Source organism: Molossus molossus, unplaced genomic scaffold (assembly GCF_014108415.1).
Source record: "Molossus molossus isolate mMolMol1 unplaced genomic scaffold, mMolMol1.p scaffold_m16_p_15, whole genome shotgun sequence".
In the NCBI taxonomy this organism is placed as follows: Eukaryota; Metazoa; Chordata; class Mammalia; order Chiroptera; family Molossidae; genus Molossus; species Molossus molossus.
In genome coordinates, this window is record NW_023425350.1 from 38,435,623 (window position 1) to 38,456,809 (window position 21,187).

Genomic DNA, 21,187 nt, shown 5'->3' on the forward strand with positions numbered 1-21,187 from the left:
AGCTCTTTGATAAAGAACCTTTATTGTTGCTGTCACTATGACAAAGTCTTTGTAGTAACTTGCCCATTAGTTCTTCTTTCCAGTCAGTACCCAGGATGAAAAGGGAGTATGTTCCCCAGACCATAAGACAAGGAACTAAAAAAGGCCCTTGATGTGATGTCACTTACCCTGTGGGAGCCATTAGTTAAAACACGATTTTAGACACGTTTAAAGAAAGATTTTTGTCTGCTCAATCCTTCTTGATTATGTCAACATTTTGTGTTTATTAAATTGCATACAAGACCAACATTTTTCTCGTTCTCCTCCAATTTGCTCTCCTTGGAGCACACTTTGGTGGGGCTGAGCAGACGCAGGAGTTGGTCACAGGGGGTCCTGGGGGGGGAAACAGTAGTGTTTCTGGCCCCCACTGTCACTGGCTGCCTCAGTGACACTTGGAGCCCTGTGTCCCAGTGTTCTCATCCTGTCTCACCCAGGGCTGCCAGGAAGACAGAATCGAGGGTGCCTGTGTGAATGTACACGGAAATGAACCTGATCAGTTATGCGTCATCCTGTGTGTTCTCTTGATCTATCCTGAGTTGAGTGCTTCACTCAATAATGCCAGGCTGTGAAGACTTATTCACTCCTCGCCATCTTCACTCATTTTGCTCCCTCTCTCAATATTTATTGACCACCCACTTCTAGAGCAAAACAACACACTAAATATTTGGGAGGTGGAGTGACTAGCACAGGGCTTACCAAGATGGAGTTTCTATCCTGGGGACTTAGTCTTGCAAGACAAATAAAATATGCATAAATGATTACAGTACCTGGCAGAAAGTAGACTGTGTGTTCATATAAATGAAGTCCTTAGGGGAAAAGAGAGATAGTAATTCCAGCTGTGGGGATCAGAAATGGCTCTGTTGGAATGGAAACTTTTCAGTTGGATCTTGAAGGATAGGAAGAAGGTGATGGTGTGTGGAAGGCCCTTTCAGGCAAAGGAAAGTGGAGAGTAAATAGAAGGACTGTGGGGAATTCTGGAGTGTGTGTAGGGAGTGGTGAAGAATCCATTTTGATGTAGATATAAAGTACCTGAGAAGAATTAGTTGTGTATAGAATTAAACGTATCTAGAATATTGCTTGGCAATTAGTGGAAGCCTTATAAATATTCAGTGGATGGAAGGAAGGCATAATCTCAAGTACAGAAAATGAAGACACTGACCTATTCAGTGTTGACCAGTTGTTCCAGGATATTCTGCTGCCTGGTGGCAGCCCCATGAGCACAGTACTGAAGAGGCGGTCTTCTCTGCGTTACAGATATCAGTGTGGACCACCCTGACGAGAAGTCCATTATCACTTATGTGGTGACTTATTACCACTACTTCTCTAAGATGAAGGCCTTGGCTGTGGAAGGAAAACGAATTGGAAAGGTGAGCGCGCACCAATTTCATAAGTTGTGAGACATCGTTAAGGCTCACATCCTAAAGGACTGCCACTGAGCTCCTTGCCCTCCCATGAATTTGTAAATGTAGCCAGTAGCGTTTCGGGGTGGACTCTCCAGATTGCAGAGAGGTAGGCAGAAGCCTCTTCATCCCAAAGGGTAATGGAGGTAGGAGCAGTGGCTGAAATATTTAGGAAAGGATGTGAAGGGGGAACCTCAGACCCAAGAACTGCCTCCCCTTAGCCTTACCAGAAATTGGGTATTGGAAATCCGATTGAGCTGGCTAATGACATGGGTGTCAAATCCTACTTCCCACCGTTGAAAAGGCCTCTGTGTTATGCTTTTTATTTCTTGTTTGCCTGATGTTTGCCTGCCATGTATTTCAAAACACCTTGGACCAGATGACAATTTCTTCTCAATGTAATAGGAATAGAAAGTTCATAGGCATTCATGGGACAGGACCAAGCAAAATAGAGCCCTTTTCTGTTTCTCTAGGGATTTTGGAGCTTTGGCAACAAGAGTCATTCAGACTCTTAAACCCTTTGCCTGGGGGACGAGAGGTTCCAGAACCAATTCCAGTTGAGTTAAGCTGTCATTGCTCATACATAATGGCCACAGTCTGAGTGCCTATTAAGAAGTGGTTCCTGGAGTTTGAAGTGCTCGAGCCACAGTTGCACAGATCGTGGTTAAGTGTGCATGTGCTTCTGTAGGGTTGCAGTCACGGTTTCCTTGTGCCCCGATACACTCTCTTCCATTTTTCTACCTCCTGTTTACAGGTGCTTGACAATGCTATCGAAACAGAAAAAATGATTGAAAAGTATGAATCACTTGCCTCCGACCTTCTGGAGTGGATTGAACAAACCATCATTATTTTGAACAATCGTAAATTTGCCAATTCACTGGTTGGGGTTCAACAGCAGCTTCAGGCATTCAACACTTACCGCACAGTGGAGAAACCGCCCAAGTATGATGCAAATTGGGATACGTTGCCTTATGATAACGTGGGAATGCAGACCCCTGCTTTCTGACTTGCGTGATCTTGCCTCTTAGTGAATACCTCTCACCGGTGGCCTTACTCCTTTTCATCTGACCCCGTGTTGCTGAGATTTATTACAAACCGTGCCCTCTGTGAGCCCTTTCCAGTGGATGGTGCCACTGGTAGAGGAGACTCTGAAGAGATTGTGCAGGCCCCCAATTCCTTACCCAAAACTCTTGTGCCGGACGCATTTCAGAATTCCATATTTTTTTGGATTTTAGAGAAGTAGCAGTTGTGTGTATGTTGTGTGCTATGACTCCACTTGGGTCCAGGGAAGTAACCCATAATCCGGCCCACTAATATATATAGCAAAATGTGTAATTATTCACGTTTTGGAGAGAGACGACAATAAATAGTTTTGCCGCCCCCAAAAGTTTGACTTTTTTACATCTTTTAAAAATTTATAATTGTGGAATAAAGGTTGTGGTTGGTAGACCTTGTCTCTTACTTATAGGTCAAAAATCATTCCTCCTTTTTCTGAAATTCCTGCTCTGTTGTGAATTCCTTGCTGAGGTCTCTGAACTCACTGAAAGTTGCGTTCAGTAGTCCTTTGAAATACTTCTTGCTGAATGCATTCATTCAGCTGTGCTCTCAATGAAGTAAGTCCATTGCCAGGGCTTAGGGTCTAAACCTTGAATGAGGTGATTAACAAAAGAGTGCTATTGTGTGCCCCCAAATATAAATCTCAGTAACAACAAACAAGCAACCACAAAAAAAATTCCAGTTGGGCACACTTTGAGGTCTGTAATACTCAAAAACTAACCCACTCTGGTCTCTCTAACATGCGTTTCACATAAATCAGAGCAGAGATAAATGGCTTTTTAAATTGCATGGCTGTGTGAAATGTATTGTTTTGCTCAGAAGCAAATTAGTATTTCCCCTTGAAGAAGCCGAATATAATAAATAACGTTTATGGTTGCTTTTTTCTGTGCTTAGATTTACTGAGAAGGGGAACTTGGAAGTGCTGCTTTTCACTATTCAGAGCAAGATGAGGGCCAACAATCAGAAGGTCTACATGCCCCGGGAGGGGAAGCTTATCTCTGACATCAACAAGGTAAAGCCGACCTGTCTGTCCTCCTGTAGGCTCCAGGTTCTGTTGTTAGGCGGGCAGGAGACTGAAAGGGTCCACCCTGCCTGCTGAATTAAGGGCAGCTGTTGCTTGGGTATTGCAGAGGGTCAGGGAATAGTGCTAGGCTGGTCTATTGGAGGTTTGGGGAGAACGTTGGATTTTATCAAACCAGCTTGGGTTCTGCCTATTTATTTACCTTATTACTCTCACCTGTCAGAGGCAATGGACTCAAACATCTTTAATTAAAAAAAAATTTTTTTTTATATCCTCACCTGAGAACAGTTTTTCATTTTTTGTTCAGATAGAGTGGGAGGAGGGGAGAGAGAGAGAGAGAAACATCGATGTGAAGGGGACACGTAAAGTGGCTGCCTCCCACACGACCCAACCAGGGCTGGGGACAAACCACAACTGAGGTACATGCCCTTAGCGGGAACCGAACCTGGGTCTCTCTGGACCGCAGGCCGATGCTCTAACTACTGAGCAAAACTGTCCAGGGCCATCTTTAAATTGCAGAAGGTAGAAGCAAAACTTGATATCATGTCTCTGGATCTCTACAGGTCTGGGCTTGGGATCCTGGCTCCTTCTGTCAGAGAAGCTGTCACATGATTTCTATTATCACGCTTTTATGTCTGTAGGGCTAGAATTTCACAGTGGACAGTATTTCCAAGTTCAGATTTGAAAAATCTGGTACTTTAGTCAGCTGTACCCATTTAGATTCTTTTTTTTTCTCAATTTTTACCTGGGGATAGGATATTTTTCCATATATCTTTAGCTAGAGTGGGAGGGAGAGAAAGAGACACATCAATGTGAGAGAGACACATTAATGGGTTGCCTCCCACACACCCCCAACCAGTGCTGGGGAACCGAACCACAACCGAGGTACATGCCCTTGACCGGAACCAAACCCACGACACTTTAGTCTGCAGGACGACGTTCTAACCACTGAGCAAAACCAGCCAGGGCCCATTTAGAATCTTTTAAGTGGAATTTTTTAAAGTGTCATGAAGTAAGGTGTATTTCATAGAAATGAGCTTAATGTGTACGGTCATTCAATGAGAATTTTGGGGAAAAAAATACTCAGATATGTGGACTAAAAACAAGTGGCTCAGGAAGGGTGAATGAGAGAGTCATAATAAGATTTCTGTGCCCTGAATAGCCATACAGATTTTCTAATTCAAATGAACATTTATTACATTCAGAATGCAAGGGTGAGCGAGGAACAGTGGCATAAATTATTCAATAAATAAATAATATAATTTATAAAAAAAAAAAGATTTCTTGCTGAGAAAAATCATTTATCTTTTTTTATATGATCAGAGCTGTTGAAAATAATTACGTTGTTTCCTCTCAGTTAAAGTAGGAGATTTATTATTTGGTTATCTTGCTCCATATCTACACTTTCTTTTCCAAGCACAACACGAGCTCTCTGGACTTAGATAGGGAGAGTTCTCCCACGAGGCTACGCTGAGAGAAACTGCTTTTTCCCAAGGCTGAAGAGTCAGTGAGGATGGGAACGGGACTTCCCGTCTAATTTCCTGATCTTGTTGAGAAATGCTAGTTGTCGACTGTTGCCGGGGAAAGCTCTAGAACGTCGCAGGAAACTGTTCTTTCTCACTTCCCTAGGCCTGGGAAAGACTGGAAAAAGCGGAGCACGAGAGAGAACTGGCCCTGCGGAACGAGCTCATAAGACAGGAGAAACTGGAGCAGCTCGCCCGCAGATTCGACCGCAAGGCAGCCATGAGGGAGACCTGGCTGAGCGAGAACCAGCGCCTGGTGTCTCAGGTCTGCCTCGGAGCTTGTCTGAGGAACTGCCCCGGGTAATCTAGAAATGTAGGCCATGCCAGGAGGATGGCGGCTTGTCAGCAGGCCTGCATCGCAGTAACTGTCAAGTCAGCTGCCCACTTCCCAGGAAAGGGATGTTTATAATTTCTAACATACTGTTTATCTAACTTTTTATAGATCTGGAAGCAGCTCAAGCAGAGTTTGTTTAGAGCCAGTGAGTGTGTGTGAACTGTCCACATTTATGTAATTTTAAAAAAATTCCCTCTTTTCCTCAATCTCTGACCAACCAATCCTTCAGGACAGTTAGACTGGTCATGAAATAAATAAAAACGGTTTTCTTTTCTGCTTGGCTTCTCGTAAGCTATCCTCTGCTCCAGGCTTATTAAGTCAGGTGCTAGACACGAGTTGGACCCCTTTATAAAGTGAGAACTTGCTGATTTGCTTTGGGTCGGGGGCATGTGAGCTCAAGTTCAGAGTTTTAAGAGTCCTAGGGAAGGCAGAGACCAGCCCTGGGGGTGGGGGGAGCATCAGGGGACTGTTTGGCTTTAAGACCACCAAAGACTAAGGTGTGCTCAGCGTTCCACCTCTGTTCTGTTTCTTTGTTCCAATCGGATGGCTTTTTTCATTCTGTTTCTCTGTAGGACAACTTCGGGTTCGACCTTCCTGCGGTTGAGGCTGCCACCAAAAAGCATGAGGCCATTGAGACAGACATTGCCGCATACGAGGAGCGTGTGCAGGCTGTGGTCGCCGTGGCCAGGGAGCTCGAGGCGGAGAACTACCATGACATCAAGCGCATCACTGCGAGGAAGGACAACGTCATCCGGCTCTGGGAATACCTGCTGGAACTTCTCCGGGCCCGGAGGCAGCGTCTCGAGATGAACCTAGGGCTGCAGAAGATATTTCAGGAAATGCTCTACATTATGGACTGGATGGACGAAATGAAGGTAAGACTTGACTGGAGGGGACCAGAGCTGATCCAATGAGGCCTCTCTTTTCTGGGACTCACTCACGAACTCCCAGCATACCTTGAGCCCCTCGTCTAACCACCCACTCTGCAGAGCTGGAAAAGGCCACATGACCCACAGGGAGGCTGCCAGAGCAGAGTTGGTGATGGGACGTGTGCGAAAGCTGTGAGGAAGAGCTGTTTTGTAGCTGAAGGTCTGCTGTGTCTTAGGTCTAGTTTGTATGTGCTCCACAGTAGGGCATCGATGAGATTGTTCTGTGTTTTAATTCTTTCGAGGTGAACTAACTTTCTACCTCGTTGATGTTTGTGAGTGGCTCTGGTGAGAGTGTGGGGCCCAGGCAGGGGGTCTGGGCAGAGGGGGTGGTAGGCCATGTGGACGGAGCGTGGTTGGAACCAGGCAGCCAGAGTTCAGACGGGGAGTGCCGGAGCTGCCTGCTCTCCCGAGCCGCCTTTCTCCATCTGTAAGTGGAGATGGTCCTGACGAGCTACCCTGCCCGGTTACAGCGAGGGCTGGTGCACGGTGCACACCCGGATCACAGGGCGGGCTGGTTGGAAACAGCTGCCAGTGCTGCTTGGTGCTTCCCCTCCACTTTTGACAGCTCTGAGCATCGAGTTCACGCCTCCCCCACCCTGGGAGAAACATGCCACTCTGCCAAAGCCTTGTGCCCGTTCGTGTCCTCTGATGCAGGCCATGGAGAGCTCGTCCGTGTCATAGCTCCCCAGCTGAAAGGTGTTTAGCCTTGTCATGGGGAGAGAACAGGGCAGTTTTGGGTTCGTTTTCTCAGTACATTGTGTTCCATTCACAAGCTTGACCTCCTGCAAGGGCGTTCCTTCCCAGGATGTGAGCCCTCACCTTTTGCTTACCTCTTGAACTGTTCCTGGCAGTGGGGCAAGGTCACTGATACCATCAGTCTCCCTCTTACTGTCCCAGATTTATGATGTTCTCCTGTGTGGTCTGTCTTGACCTCTTAAAATGGAAATGTTCATAAAATCTAGCAGAGAGGTGCTTTTCATTATATGAATCATGGTGCACATTTTAATTCAGATTGGGCCAGATTTCTCAGAAGTAAGCGTGGAGTAGAAATTCTATCTGGAGAGGATGTGGGATGAGGCCCCCAAATGGGGCTGATGGAAGAAGCAAGAGGAAAAGTTAATGAGTTCAGACTTAAACCAGAGAAGCTGTTTGGGGCCTACACAGCCACTCGGCCCTATTCTTAATTTGGTTCAAGATATGGCTGGCAAGCTTTTCAGTTAGATTCTCCTCCCATTGATTGTATATGCATCACAGGGCCACCAATAAGCTCTCAACTGAGGAAAGCATCTCTTTAAGGCAGTGGTTCTCAGCCTTCCTCATGCTGTGACCCTTAAACACAGTCCCTCATGTTGTATGTGGGCGTATCTGCATGTGGGCGGACCCGCCTGGAGACGGATAGAGGAGCGGTGTCTCGGTTCCTAAGACCACTGGAAATACGTGCTTTCCAGTGGTCTTAGGTGACCCCTGTGAAAGGGTCGTTCGAGCCCCAAAGGGGTTGCGACCCGTAGGTTGAGAACCAATGCTCTAAGGGGTCATCAGTTTGTAAGAGATTTCTTTAAACTTTGACGTGAAACAGCTGTTACCTTTTTCCCAGTTTACATTTCATACTTTTCTCCCCCTCCCCCCTTTTTTCTTATGCTGTACTTTTTAGTGTAAAATTGACTTGCTTATTTCAAGGTAGACGATCCTTAATTAATTGTGTCTCTCCTGATGCAGGCTTTCAGGTTGGTTTGCTTTGTTCTGGTTTGCTCGTCATCTTCCCCTACGGGAGGGATGGCTGGCTCCGGGGAGGGTGCAGCTTGCTTGTTGGCTCTCAGCTTGTTTTAAGATTGTAAGATACTGAACTCGAGGCTGTATTCACAGATGTCCTTTCTGTTACCTCTTGTGCACAGGTGCTGTTGTTGTCTCAAGACTATGGTAAACACTTGCTGGGCGTGGAAGACCTGTTACAGAAGCATGCCCTGGTGGAAGCCGACATTGGCATCCAGGCAGAGCGGGTGAGGGGTGTCAATGCCTCTGCCCAGAAGTTCGCAGCGGATGGGGAAGGTGAGGATGGACCATCCAAGACATTACCTTCTAGTCACCAGAGACCCAACTTTGTTGTGTATGGCAGTGGGCTTTTGAAGTTACTGTGCCATTGAAGATCCCAGTGGGTTTGTCTGCCTCTGTGGTGTGGGTCCATGAGAGTCAGTGGGCGGCCTTCTGAGCACTGGAACTCTGTCTTGCCTTTCTCAAATGGACGTGTCTTTTCCTTAAATACTCAAAGTGCTGCTTGGTGTTGAATAGATTGATGTTCGGCTGTGTGCCTACAACCTGGTGTGGGCTCAGGCAGCTCATGGCTGTCACACCTGGTTGTATCTTTCTTTAAAGGATATTTGGAAGGAGTGGGTTTTGTTTCTTATATTTTATTATTATTTTGTTTATTTAATTTTATCCCCACCCAAGGACTTTTTTCCGTTTTTGTTCAGAATAGAGTGGGAGGGGAGAGGGAGAGAGAGAGAAAAAAAACATCGACGTGAAAGGGACACATTGAGTGGCTGCCTTCCACACGACCCCAACCAGGGCCCGGGACGAATCGCACCTGAGGTACGTGCCCTTGACTGGAATCAAACCCGCGACTCATTGGTCCGTAGGCCCACGCTCCAACCTCTGGGTCAAACCAGCCCGGGCATGTTTCTTATATTTTAAAAACAGTTAAATCCAGCTGACTTCTTTTTTATGATTGATGTGCTTTTTTGTTTGTAAGTGATCCCCAAAAAATAACACTTGGGGCAAAAAATAATACTCATCATTGCTCCTCTCTCCTCTTTCAGTCAAGATCCTAAAAGGTCCTGCACTTAGAATCAAACTGCTGATCTAGTAATAAGAACATGGAGTGTAGCTTACCGACTGCAACTAGCAGGAACCTCTGCTAAACTGTCCCACAACCATTCCTTCCTTGGCATCCAACAGGTTACAAGCCCTGCGACCCCCAGGTGATCCGAGACCGCGTGGCCCACATGGAGTTCTGTTACCAGGAGCTTTGCCAGCTGGCGGCTGAGCGCCGGGCCCGCCTGGAAGAGTCCCGCCGCCTCTGGAAGTTCTTCTGGGAGATGGCAGAAGAGGAGGGCTGGATACGGGAGAAGGAGAAGATCTTGTCCTCCGATGATTACGGCAAAGACCTGACCAGCGTCATGCGCCTACTCAGCAAGCATCGGGCCTTCGAGGACGAGATGAGCGGCCGCAGTGGCCACTTTGAGCAGGCCATCAAAGAAGGTGAAGACATGATTGCGGAGGAGCACTTTGGGTCAGAGAAGATCCGGGAGAGGATCGCCTACATCCGGGAGCAGTGGGCCAGCCTGGCGCAGCTCTCGGCCATCCGGAAGAAGCGCCTGGAGGAAGCCCTGCTGCTGCACCAGTTCCAGGCGGACGCCGACGACATCGACGCCTGGATGCTGGACGTCCTCAAGATCGTCTCCAGCAACGACGTGGGCCACGACGAGTACTCCACCCAGTCTCTGGTCAAGAAGCACAAGGACGTGGCCGAGGAGATCGCCAACTACCGGCCCACCATCGACACGCTGCACGAGCAGGCTGGTGCCCTCCCGCGGGAGCACGCCGAGTCCCCAGAGGTCAGGGGCCGGCTTTCGGGCATCGAGGAGCGCTACAAGGAGGTGGCTGAGCTGACGCGGCTGAGGAAGCAGGCTCTGCAGGACACCCTGGCCCTGTACAAGATGTTCAGTGAGGCCGACGCCTGTGAGCTCTGGATCGATGAGAAGGAGCAGTGGCTCAACAACATGCAGATCCCAGAGAAGCTGGAGGACCTGGAGGTCATCCAGCACAGGTGAGGAGCGCGGGGTGCCAGGGCGGCGGGTCACCAGCCTGCCTCTCGCTACCAGTCGTGACGAAGGAGGTGACTATCCTGTTGAATTGCCTTTCAGGTTTGAGAGCCTGGAGCCAGAAATGAACAACCAGGCCTCCCGGGTTGCAGTGGTGAACCAGATCGCGCGGCAGCTGATGCACAGCGGCCACCCAAGTGAGAAGGCCATCAGAGCCCAGCAGGACAGGCTGAACACCAGGTGCGCGTGAGGCCGGGGGCGGCTCCCGTGTTTGGGGCAGCAGGGGTGGTCGCTTGCTGAGCCTGTCAGGAATTCCCCGGATGGGGGTCACTGGCATTGTGGCACTGAAGCCACGGCACTGGCCTCTGCCTTTCGACATACCCTCATTTTGCAAGAAGTGTGTTTAGGTGACGTCATTCAGAGCAGCCTGGCACCTGCCCCTCTCCACATCTGAAGTTAGGGCCTTGGTGAGATATCAAGGTGGCTCCTGTGCTGTCCTTTTTTTAAAAAAGTTTTTTTTTTTTTTCTTTATTGATTATTGAGAGAAAAGGAGAGGGAGGGAGAGATAGAAACATCAATGAGAGAGAACATCGATTGGCTGCCTCTTGCACGCCCCCCACTGGGGTTTTGGCCCACAACCTGGGCATGTGCCCTGACCGGGAATCGAACCATGACCTCTTGGTGCATGGGTTGATGCTCAACCACTGAGCCACACCGGCTGGGTGTCCTGTGCTGTCCCTTTAATAAGACAATTTCTGTAACAGGACTTAGGCATGTTTGAAACATAATTGGCCATTGAAAGTTCTGACCTTTGTCTTGGTTTAACCTTTTCTGCTGAGCAAACATACCTGAATAGGTCGTGGTGGCAAGATGGTCTCAGTTCTGAAGGTTACTGTTAGATTTGGGTTTGGAAAGTGTTCATTAGGTGCAGGTCAGAGACGAATCAGGTGTGTGTGGCAGACATGAATTAACCGACTCTAGGGGACAGATATGTTGTCATGGCTCCTGTTGGAGCTCTTTAACAAGTCTCTCTCCCTGTCAGACTTTTTCCAGGTTATGTTGCATCCCTGTGCTGCTTCAGTGACGTTTGATGTCCATGTACTAAGTGAGATGATTTTCCCAAAAGCATGTAGTCAGAGTAAAGATGGAGGGGGGAGTGCAGCTTTGACCATCACTGTTAATGTCACTATTCGGCCGTGAGCTGCCAGCCTCTCTCACACTGCGCTCTGCCCCCTCTTCACCCACAGGTGGAGTCAGTTCAGAGAACTGGTCGACAGGAAGAAGGACGCCCTTCTTTCTGCCCTGAGCATACAGAACTACCACCTTGAGTGCAATGAAACCAAGTCCTGGATTCGGGAAAAGACCAAGGTTATTGAATCCACCCAGGATCTGGGCAACGACCTGGCTGGCGTCATGGCCCTGCAGCGCAAGCTGACCGGCATGGAGCGGGACTTGGTGGCCATCGAGGCCAAGCTGAGCGACCTGCAGAAGGAGGCAGAGAAGCTCGAGTCCGAGCACCCCGACCAGGCTCAGGCCATCCTGTCTCGGCTGGCTGAGATCAGCGACGTGTGGGAGGAGATGAAGACCACCCTGAAGAACCGCGAGGCCTCCCTGGGCGAGGCCAGCAAGCTGCAGCAGTTCCTGCGGGACCTGGATGACTTCCAGTCCTGGCTCTCCAGGACCCAGACAGCCATCGCGTCGGAAGACATGCCCAACACCCTGACTGAGGCGGAGAAGCTTCTCACACAGCACGAGAACATCAAAAACGAGATAGACAACTACGAAGAGGACTACCAGAAGATGAGGGACATGGGCGAGATGGTCACCCAGGGGCAGACCGACGCCCAGTACATGTTCCTGCGGCAGCGGCTGCAGGCCTTGGACACGGGCTGGAACGAGCTCCACAAAATGTGGGAGAACAGGCAGAGCCTCCTCTCCCAGTCCCACGCCCACCAGCAGTTCCTCAGGGACACCAAACAAGCCGAAGCCTTTCTGAACAACCAGGTACCATTCCTGTTCCCTTTGCTTCCCTCCTCCTGGAGCAGGCCTGGTTGCCTCTAGAGACATTTTGGCCAGAGCTGCTGGTTTAAACACACCTGTATGAAATTAGGAGGATGAGTTCGAGACTTTTTCCCTGACTCCTAAGGCGTTGAAACTCATCACAATGTAGAGGACAGGAGTTGAAGATTCCCGTGGGAGCTGTCCAGCCTTGCGAAGTCTGGCGCTGTTTCAGCTACTACTGAGGACCCTTAGTTCATAGTGTGTCCTCGTAGTATCTCATCACATTGGCTTCTTTTAGTTTTTGGAATAAATGGCTGGTCTTCCTTGTTTTAGAAGAGTTGGGGACTTCACCCGATGACATAACACAGAGGTTAAAGAAAGAAAACAGCCGAGGATGGTCAGCAGCGTCAGGGTTGTTACTCTGTTACAGAAGACGGTCTGTATTGCTGCTGCCATCGTGGCCACATGCGAGCACCCTTGCTTGCTTTCCTCACTCTGGGAAAAAATTTACAGCATGTAATCACTTAGGGAAATTTAGTCACTGTGGTGTCCCACTGCGTCCCCCCCTCCTTCCAACTTTTTATTTTCTCAGCTTCAATGGGTTGTTTCCTAGCGTAATGAGTAGTGAAGCGAATAGGAAGTGTGTTGCACGGAAACGGAGGACGACACAGGAGAGAGTCTTCGTTATGCTGGAAGTGAGTCACGTTGATTTCATGACGTCTCATTCTTCTGTAACTATCTTTTTTCCTCTTTTTAAATAAGGAATATGTTTTGGCCCACACTGAAATGCCCACCACTTTGGAAGGAGCTGAAGCAGCTATTAAAAAACAAGAGGACTTCATGACCACCATGGATGCCAATGAGGAGAAGATCAACGCTGTTGTGGAGACCGGCCGGAGGCTGGTGAGCGATGGGAACATCAACTCGGATCGCATCCAGGAGAAGGTGGACTCGATCGATGACAGGTACAGTGTTCCGAGACTCTTCAGAGCGTCCTGCACCCTGGGACTCTTAGGCAGTTCAGCCACTGGCTGAAAGTCCTTGGGACTGGAGGTCCCTGTGGATGGGATATGGGCACCCAGCAGAATTTAATCTGCCTGTCACAGAAAGTCAGTGAGCAGCAAATGGCTGCCTGAAAGTGTGGTTCTCATTGTAAGACATGCACAAGTGTTTACAAAAGCAAAGAAAGCCTGCCTGGTGGATTGAGCATCTCCCCGTGGACTGAGAGGTCCCTGGTCAGGGCACATGCCCAGGTTGCGGGCTTGATCCCCAATAGGGGGCATGTAGGAGGCAGGCCATCGATGTTTCTCTCTCACATAGATGTTTCTCTCTCTCTCTCTCTCTCCCCCTTCCTCTCTCTCTAAAACACCAATAAAAAACAAACTAGAAAAGAAAAGAAAAGAACAAAGAAAGTCCGAGACAGCAAACTAACCCTCACCCAAAGGCTCAGGAGAGCAGTGGGCTGAGGAGCGATCAGTACAAGCCCTGTCCTTGCAGAGCCGACACAGGCGTTCGCCCACTGGAACCCTGAGAGCCGGACGTTCCCCCAGCCCAGCCCGCGTTCGCCTGGGCCCACACAGACTCTGAAGCCTGTCAGGAGTGAGTGGGGAGGGTGGGAGAGGTGGTTCGTCCTGAATACCTGGCAGAGCCACAAAGGAACCTTATCAGGCCTTCTTAGAAAATTGGCTTCGTGGTGCTGTACTAGGATCTTTTTCAGGTTGAGAGAAAAGGCCCTTTTCCTCTTTTGCCAAGGCATCTCTAGGATTGGATGCCCTTGGTTTTATTTACTTATTTTTACTTTATTTCTTTGCAGTTCTAAAAGATTTTTCCTCCCTGACTGAAGGACCGTGTGACCTTCACCCCTGGTTCTCGCCTGCCTGTTACAGTCTCAGGGTGGGAGGTCAGGGCAGAGCAGGGTTTGTAGGCACCAGCATGGGCCGTTTCTGGGCCGACCATTTTTCTCCTGGTGTGGCCCCGGTCGTTAGCCGCTGTCTAGTGATCTCTGGTCCCAGATTGGGCTGGATTTGAGGGTTTATTGTGAGACTGATGTCATAAACAAACAAGCTCTTCCTCAAGGCTTCTTCCTCGTCTGGCCTCCAAGTGCAGTGAACAGGAAGAATTTGCTGAGCAGGTTTCCTTGCTCACCTACCCGAGAGGGTCTCGCGAGACCCTGGGAGCCTGGGCCAGAGTAACTCTTTATGACTTGGATTAGAAAGGAGAATTACTCTTTCCCCATAAAACTTCTTCCAGTCTCTTTCACACTGTTTCAGAGCCTAAATCATATGTTTGTTCTAAGGGTGCTACTGTGGAATAATGATAAAACACAGATAAGTTATAATTTTGTATCTCTTGCTTTTAAAACAGCTATAAAAAAAAGAAAAATTTTGTCCACCAAACCCTTCTTAAATTAGTGTTAGCTGCAGGGATTGGGCAAGGCATTCTTAACCTGGAGAAGCAGAATTTCCCTTCTCCCAAATGTTAAACCTCTCGCTGCTCTGCACACGGGCTGCCCAGGCTCCTGCTGGGTGCGCAGCTGACTCCCGACAGTGAGGGGCCGACAGCGAGGGGCCGCGTGCTCAGGCCGGCTGCAGCTGCCTCGCGGCTTCCCTGGTGTGTTTCTGCACCCGGGTGCTGCAGCTGCCAGGGGTGTGGAGACAGGTGGTGGTGTCAAGACTGGAGACTCCTGGATGTGAGAGAACATTTCAGCAGGCTCAGATGTGGCTTAGTCTTCCCTTTGTCCCTCACTGCGCGCCTGGGCTCCCGGGGTTCAGAGCTTCCTTGGGATTTCTGGTCTGAAAAAGAAATGGAAAGAAGATCCTCTACTCTCCATGAGCATGAGAAAGATTGGGGCGGGGGGCCTGCCCTTGATCCACTCTCAGGAGGACTACATTTTCTTATTTTCCTCCGCTGGTGTTAACTGAATTCTGGTTTCACTTTAATGTCCCCAGAGGTCTCAAGTTCTGAAACTGACCCCAGAGACTACTTGTCTGTTATTAAAATATGCAAGTCTGAGTTCCAGGTGCTGCAGGGGCACAAGTTAAATAAATATCTAAACCTTCAGATCTAATCCCCATCCAGAAACATTCTGAGGCTCTTAGGAAGCTATTCCCATAGAATGCAGAAATCACCATGTGCCTACATTTCTGCAGTCTTGTCAGTGACCACTGAGTTTTTTAAAACAAGGAAGTACTAGAACAAAGACACTGACTTAACAGATGTGGGTGGGGCACAAGTGTCCTTGTGACCTGGGGGAGACGAGCCTGCCGCCCAGCCTGCCCGAGCTTCCGGCTCAGACGGAAATTCCAGCCTCGGGGGAGTCCTGGGAGAGCAGGGAACTGCATCCATCCTAAAGCCAGACCCCACCTTACATGGAAAAGAAGCTTAAAAATTCCCAGCCCATTTTACCCAGTGGTTTCTTTTCCCAAGACTCAGAGTTTAATCCAGCACCTTCCTCGTGCGACGAGGGAGCTGCTGAGTCCTGTGCAGGGTCAGGAAGTGAGGGGCGGAAATCACATGGCAGACCTCACCTTGCCCCGGACAGAGCGCTCTGAGGACTGGGGAAGCGACGCCCAGCCTTATAGAAGGTCCTTCCCTGTCATGAGACCCAAGATCCAGCTTTGAAAGACCTTCCTGGGTTTCACTTCCCATGAATGATTTTGGTTGCCGCACGCACTTCTCTCGAGGATTTCCTGAGTCAGCAGCCATCTCAGCCGCCTGCATAGGTGTCGTCCGTCTGTCAGACACATCACTCAGAAGCCAGCATCTCGTCCTCCCCATAGATCTGTGTCATTTGGACACGGGGCCCTAAGTCACCTTTCAGCTTTTCCTTCTTTGTGATCCCACCAGGCAGACACCTGCTGGGCACATGTGGCACTGGTTGTCTCGGAAATGCACTCGGGGTTCTGTCTGGTTGTATCCCTCCCTTGGTGACTGTCCTCGGACTGCGACGCTGTGTTTATTCCCATGTCCTGCTGTCACTGCCACGATCTGATCTTACCATCAGCTGTGGAGGGAGCGCGCTTCCCTTCAACGTGGACTGAAGGCGGGACCCTCGCGCTTGGCACTAACTCCAACTCAGATCCCCTCCTTCCAGATCCAACTCAGATCCCCTCCTTCCAGATCCAACTCAGATCCCCTCCTTCCAGATCCAACTCAGATCCCCTCCTTCCAGATCCAACTCAGATCCCCTCCTTCCAGACAGTTTGCTTTCTTATTGTAAAACCTCCTACAGGTAGTGACTGGAATTTGAACTTTTTGACATTCCTCCCCTTCCGCATTTTTAGATGACTTCAGCTCAAATTCACCAACAACGTTAAAACATTTTATATTTATTTTTATTTTTTGGTCTCTGACAAAGGATGGCAATGAAGTAAAGGGGATTGGCCTTTATTTATTCTGTTGTAATAAGAAGCAACAGAATGTCTAAAATTGGGGGGATGGGCGGCGGATATCTTTAATTTTATCCCTAACACATGCATTGTAGTTCTCACCTTCTAATCTGTGCTGTAGAGTTTCATATTGTTGAATTACACATAAGCTCTTTTCATTTACATTACATAAGAATTATTTTCTATCTTGGCACTTTGTCTAAGTGGTATAAACATACTAAGATTCCTTTTCCTGAAGCTATGGAACCCCCTTTCAACTTAAAAAAAAACACAGAACAAAAACTTAAAGCATCATTGTATGTGTCTGGCGTGTAGCTGACAGGACTGTTCCCGTTGTTCCCCAGTCTGGTGCCTGTAGAAGCCCAGGCCTTCTCCTCCGTTCCCCGGGCCGAGCAGTGGTGTGCTTCCCCCGCCCCCTTTGCCAGCACTCTGACCACCCATGTGGCACGTGGTGTCACTGTAAGATCTTTTGTGCTCCCCCCGAGGACAGTTCTTTAAAAGTTGGTCAGCAGCATCTGCTCCCAAGCTACTCTTTTTCTCACTGGAGAATCCGAGTTGGTGTCGTCTCCCATCCCTGCCTTGCTGACTGGCCGGGGCGGGTGAGAGGCCTTGCCCAGGCCCGTGAGCAAGGAAATAATGGCTTTGCGAGTTGGAGTGAAGAACTCGGACCTCCCCGTCTGCACTATGTTCTTGGGCCTCTCTCCGTGCCCTCTGTTTAGGCTGGCCGGCTTGGGTTACAGAGTATCGGGGGAGCTCTGTTGGCATTGTGGGTGATTTCTGGGTGTGGGATAGCTCTCCCTGTTGCAGGGGAGCCATGGGAAGGCGGTCACTTTCAGGGTGCAGCATTCTGAGCTGCTCACAGTCCCCGAGGGAGAAGAGGCCGCCGGGGCGGGAAGGGAGTTTGCTGGTGCATTCCTGCACCTCACGGCGTGTGCAGAGAAGCCATGTGCAGTGTTCGGGCAGCGGGCAAGTACCCGTTTTCCCTTGTTCACCAAGTTCAGCAGCTCCTTCCAGTTCTTACAGTTTTTTTGTTTAAGGTTTGGTGCTCTGACTTCTGTAACTTATCTCACAGGTCTAACAGTTTCATTCCTGGTTCATTATTATTTTTGGTGAGTTTTTCTTAAGATGGGAATTCGTTTATCAGGAAACATTAATTATCTATATCTTCTTGGCCATGTACATGTCCTGTCGCCCAGTTACAGGTTTCTTGAAGATATGTTTCAAGTTCTTTCACAGCGCCTAAAATGGGGGGCAGGGGTTGTACACCCTGTGAGCTCAGGTTTCTCCCTAGCACTGGATTAGGAAGCACCAGGTTTGTACGGCTCATTTGACTGCATCCTTGGCCTATTGTGTGGCTTAGACAGGCGTTTTGCTTGCTTTTGTACCTTGGCTCATTTGGAGGATGCTGAACTCTTGTTTATGCTGTCTCCTTGACAAAATTGATAACTGTAAGCATACTCTTTTCAGCATATATAGAAACCTAGGAAAGAGATTGAATTGTGAAGTCTGTGTTTGAAGATCCTCTAATTCCTTTTTTTTTTATGTCTTTGTTATCATTGTAACAGACATAGGAAGAATCGTGAGGCAGCCAGTGAGCTTCTGATGAGATTGAAGGACAACAGGGATCTTCAGAAGTTCCTGCAAGATTGTCAGGAGGTATGTCTCCCTTTAACCTCTCCTGGTTTCTAGCAAGAGCCTGCCAGCATTTGGCAAAAGAGCCCCTGGAATAAAATTGAGGACAGAAATTCATGTCATATATACTTTTCAGGTGAGGCACTATGGTACCATGTCAGTTCTGCAACCTACAAGTTATCGCTTAGAGGAACTAGATTACTGTAATCTGGAATGTTAGCGTCCAGAGCTGTGCTCTCCATTATAGTGGACACTAGCCACATGTGGCTGTTCCTTTTAAGTTAGTTAAAATGAAATAAAATTAAGAGTGTAGCTCTTCCATCTCGGTGGCTGCCACATTGGACGGTGCAGATGGAGAATGTTGCCATCGTCTAAGACACTAGGCCACACGGTGATGTCCTGGAGAGTCTGTAACCTGGAAGCATTTAATGTTGTAACTATTTGAAGCAGTGTCCATTCCTCCCAATGGAATGGAAGGAAGGAACTAAAGGGAGCTGGAGCTGGCTACCCGGTTAAGAAGCAGAGATTTAAAAAATACATACTGAGTTTCTTATTCACTTAAGACCTTAAAATATCCCTATTTCAGCCGCCTTAGGTTTGTGTCTAATATGCCGAGAGCAGTAAGCCTGGTTTCAAACTGAGTTTTAATGCATGGTGTTAATGTGGTGGTTCTCATACTACTTGATGCTCCCTTGGTACATGCATAAACAAACTTGGGAAACTGAAGTTAGCTGGTCTCTTACAAGCTTAGTTGGAGAAAACATCTATTTGACTTCACGTGTGTGAGTTAGAAGCGCATCGTATTTCTCTGTGTGCCGGAGAAGAGTGGTATGACTCGGTCCACTCTGGACGTGTAGACTGAATTCCTTCGGAGGCAAGACTGGGGTGGAGAATATCCAGGTGCAGCTGTGAGGACCAGGGATTGTGGGCATGGGTCAGGTTATATGCTAAGAACGTGATTCAAATCATCCCAAACACCTTCCATTCAAACGTGTGGCTGTGTGTTAAAGGAAACAGGTCTCTAATAACAATTGTGTTAGATTGGCTGTGACAAGTAATCGTTCATGTGCATTAAAATGCCGTCTTCTAAAAAAATTTTTTTATCCTCACTCGAGGACAGTTTTGCATTTATCTTCAGAGAGAGCGAGAGGGAGAGAGGGGGGAAGAGAGAGAGAAACATCAACGTGAGAGAGACACATCGACTAGTTGCCACCCACACGACCCCAACCAGGGCTGGGGACAAACTGCAACCGAGGTTCCTGCCCTTAGCGGGAACCGAACCCAGGACTTTGTGGTCTGCGGGCCAGTGCTGTAACCACTGAGCAAACTGGCAGGGCTCCATGCTGTCTTGTTGTGAGTCTTGCAGTGTGCCCAGCAGCCAGCCTGAGAAGGGAAAGCCCCTGAACTGCGTGGTTCAGGGTCTGTCTGCATCCAGCACCAGTTGATGACTCTAGGTCTCTGGTGGGTTTGCCTGGAGCCAGACAGGCTGAAGACAGGAGTTCCTCTTCAAATGATAGTCGAGCATTAATAATCCATTTGAATAGGATGCTCACTTAAAGAGGCACTCATGTCCCAAGACACGGCATAGAGGAGAGTAACAGGATCTACAGTTTGCTGTGTGGCCTTGCATTTTGAGTTGCAATGAATACCAAATGGCCCCTCATCACGGGGGTGGGGGGAGTAAAGGGATCAGGGGGGTATTTGCAACTTGGGCTGTGCCTTCCATAAATTGGAAGTCCCTGTATGACCTTGGTGTTCCCCTGGAAGCACCATCAATAACTTGTGTTAACTCAGGCATATTGAGGGAGAATAGGGGATCAGTAGGATTCCATGCTCTTGCTTAAAGGGCAAGTTGAGATGAAATTTATTGACCTGACCCGGTGAAACCTGGGCTAAATTTGAGAAGATGAATGCCCGGAAATGAGCTAGAGGTTGAGAGGACAAAAAGAACCCTTGGGAGAAACCCGGTTGAAATTGCCAGCCCCTATTTTCCATTTACATAAGTGTGATTCATAAATAGAAATGTGTAGGAAAAGTAAACAGATAAAAAGATAGGCCTTCCCAGGGGAATCGCAGCAAATAGTAGTAGTAAGTCCTTGGGTCTTTGTTAGCACTTGTTTCAGACTGGCATCCTCGGGTACAAGGAGTTCGCTCCTCACACACCGGTGACTGCAAATAGGAAGAAGGTTTTGGCTGGGCTTGTGTGTCTGGGATGCTTTGCAGGTCTCCTTGTGACTGCTCTGCCATGTCTCCTGGTTTATCTTTTCTGCCCTTGAGTCTCATTATTAAGTTAGTACAGCCATAGTATCTGCTGGGAGATGTCAGAAGTCTCCCATCAGCATATACGTTCCTTATATGGTGATGGAATTTGGGTCAGGCTTGGGGTTTCAAAACCCTTGGAGTGTGAAATACAAGCAAAGGGATGATATGTATTCTTCTGTCATTCAGCCTCCTTTTAAGCCAAAATTTCTGACAATAGAGTTTGTGTGTAGACCAGCCCTACTTTTAAAAATCTATGTATTATGCTGATAGATGTTTACAGAACACCCAGAGGTCAGATTTAATACCGTTGCTGGCTCTTTGTTATTGTTCAAGGTCTACGGACTCCAAGTTGTCTCTTTGTCACACTCCCTCCCTCGGTTAGTCCTTGGCTAGAGAAGGCATGGGTTGTGAAATCTGCCCCTGTTGCTGCCCCCTCCCCCATAATCACTGCCTGCATAGGAATGAGCAAGGGCCCACCTAGTCCCAGTTATAGGTGAGGAGATACAAAGAGTGTCATAAGCCTGGCCAGTGTGGCTGAGTGATTGAACGTCCCATGGACTGAGAGGTCCTGGTTCAATTCCCGGTCAGGGCACATTTCCCGGGTTGCAGGCTCAATCCCCTTTGGGGGCATGCAGGAGGCAGTCCTGTATGGTTCTCTCTCATCAATGTTTCTATCCTTCCTTTTCCCTTCTCCCTCAAAAATCAGTGAAAACATTTTAAAAAGAAAAAGCATCATTATTTTACGAGTGCTATTTTAATGCGATATCCTGTAAAAGGACTCATT

At 48.4% G+C, this 21,187-nt stretch overlaps 1 protein-coding gene across 3 annotated transcripts in view; it reads left to right on the forward strand.

Moving 5' to 3' along the window:
- SPTBN1 (spectrin beta, non-erythrocytic 1) overlaps window positions 1–21,187 on the forward strand; it is a 197,039-nt gene that overhangs the window by 146,870 nt on the left and 28,982 nt on the right. For all 3 annotated transcript variants that reach the window (XM_036263024.1, XM_036263025.1, XM_036263026.1), the window contains 11 exons: window positions 1,294–1,406; window positions 2,194–2,381; window positions 3,390–3,507; window positions 5,146–5,304; window positions 5,946–6,248; window positions 8,195–8,348; window positions 9,255–10,125; window positions 10,223–10,360; window positions 11,368–12,124; window positions 12,884–13,086; window positions 18,075–18,165. In XM_036263024.1, the coding sequence (XP_036118917.1) occupies window positions 1,294–1,406; window positions 2,194–2,381; window positions 3,390–3,507; window positions 5,146–5,304; window positions 5,946–6,248; window positions 8,195–8,348; window positions 9,255–10,125; window positions 10,223–10,360; window positions 11,368–12,124; window positions 12,884–13,086; window positions 18,075–18,165 (3,095 nt within the window). The remainder of the gene's footprint in view (window positions 1–1,293; window positions 1,407–2,193; window positions 2,382–3,389; window positions 3,508–5,145; window positions 5,305–5,945; window positions 6,249–8,194; window positions 8,349–9,254; window positions 10,126–10,222; window positions 10,361–11,367; window positions 12,125–12,883; window positions 13,087–18,074; window positions 18,166–21,187) is intronic.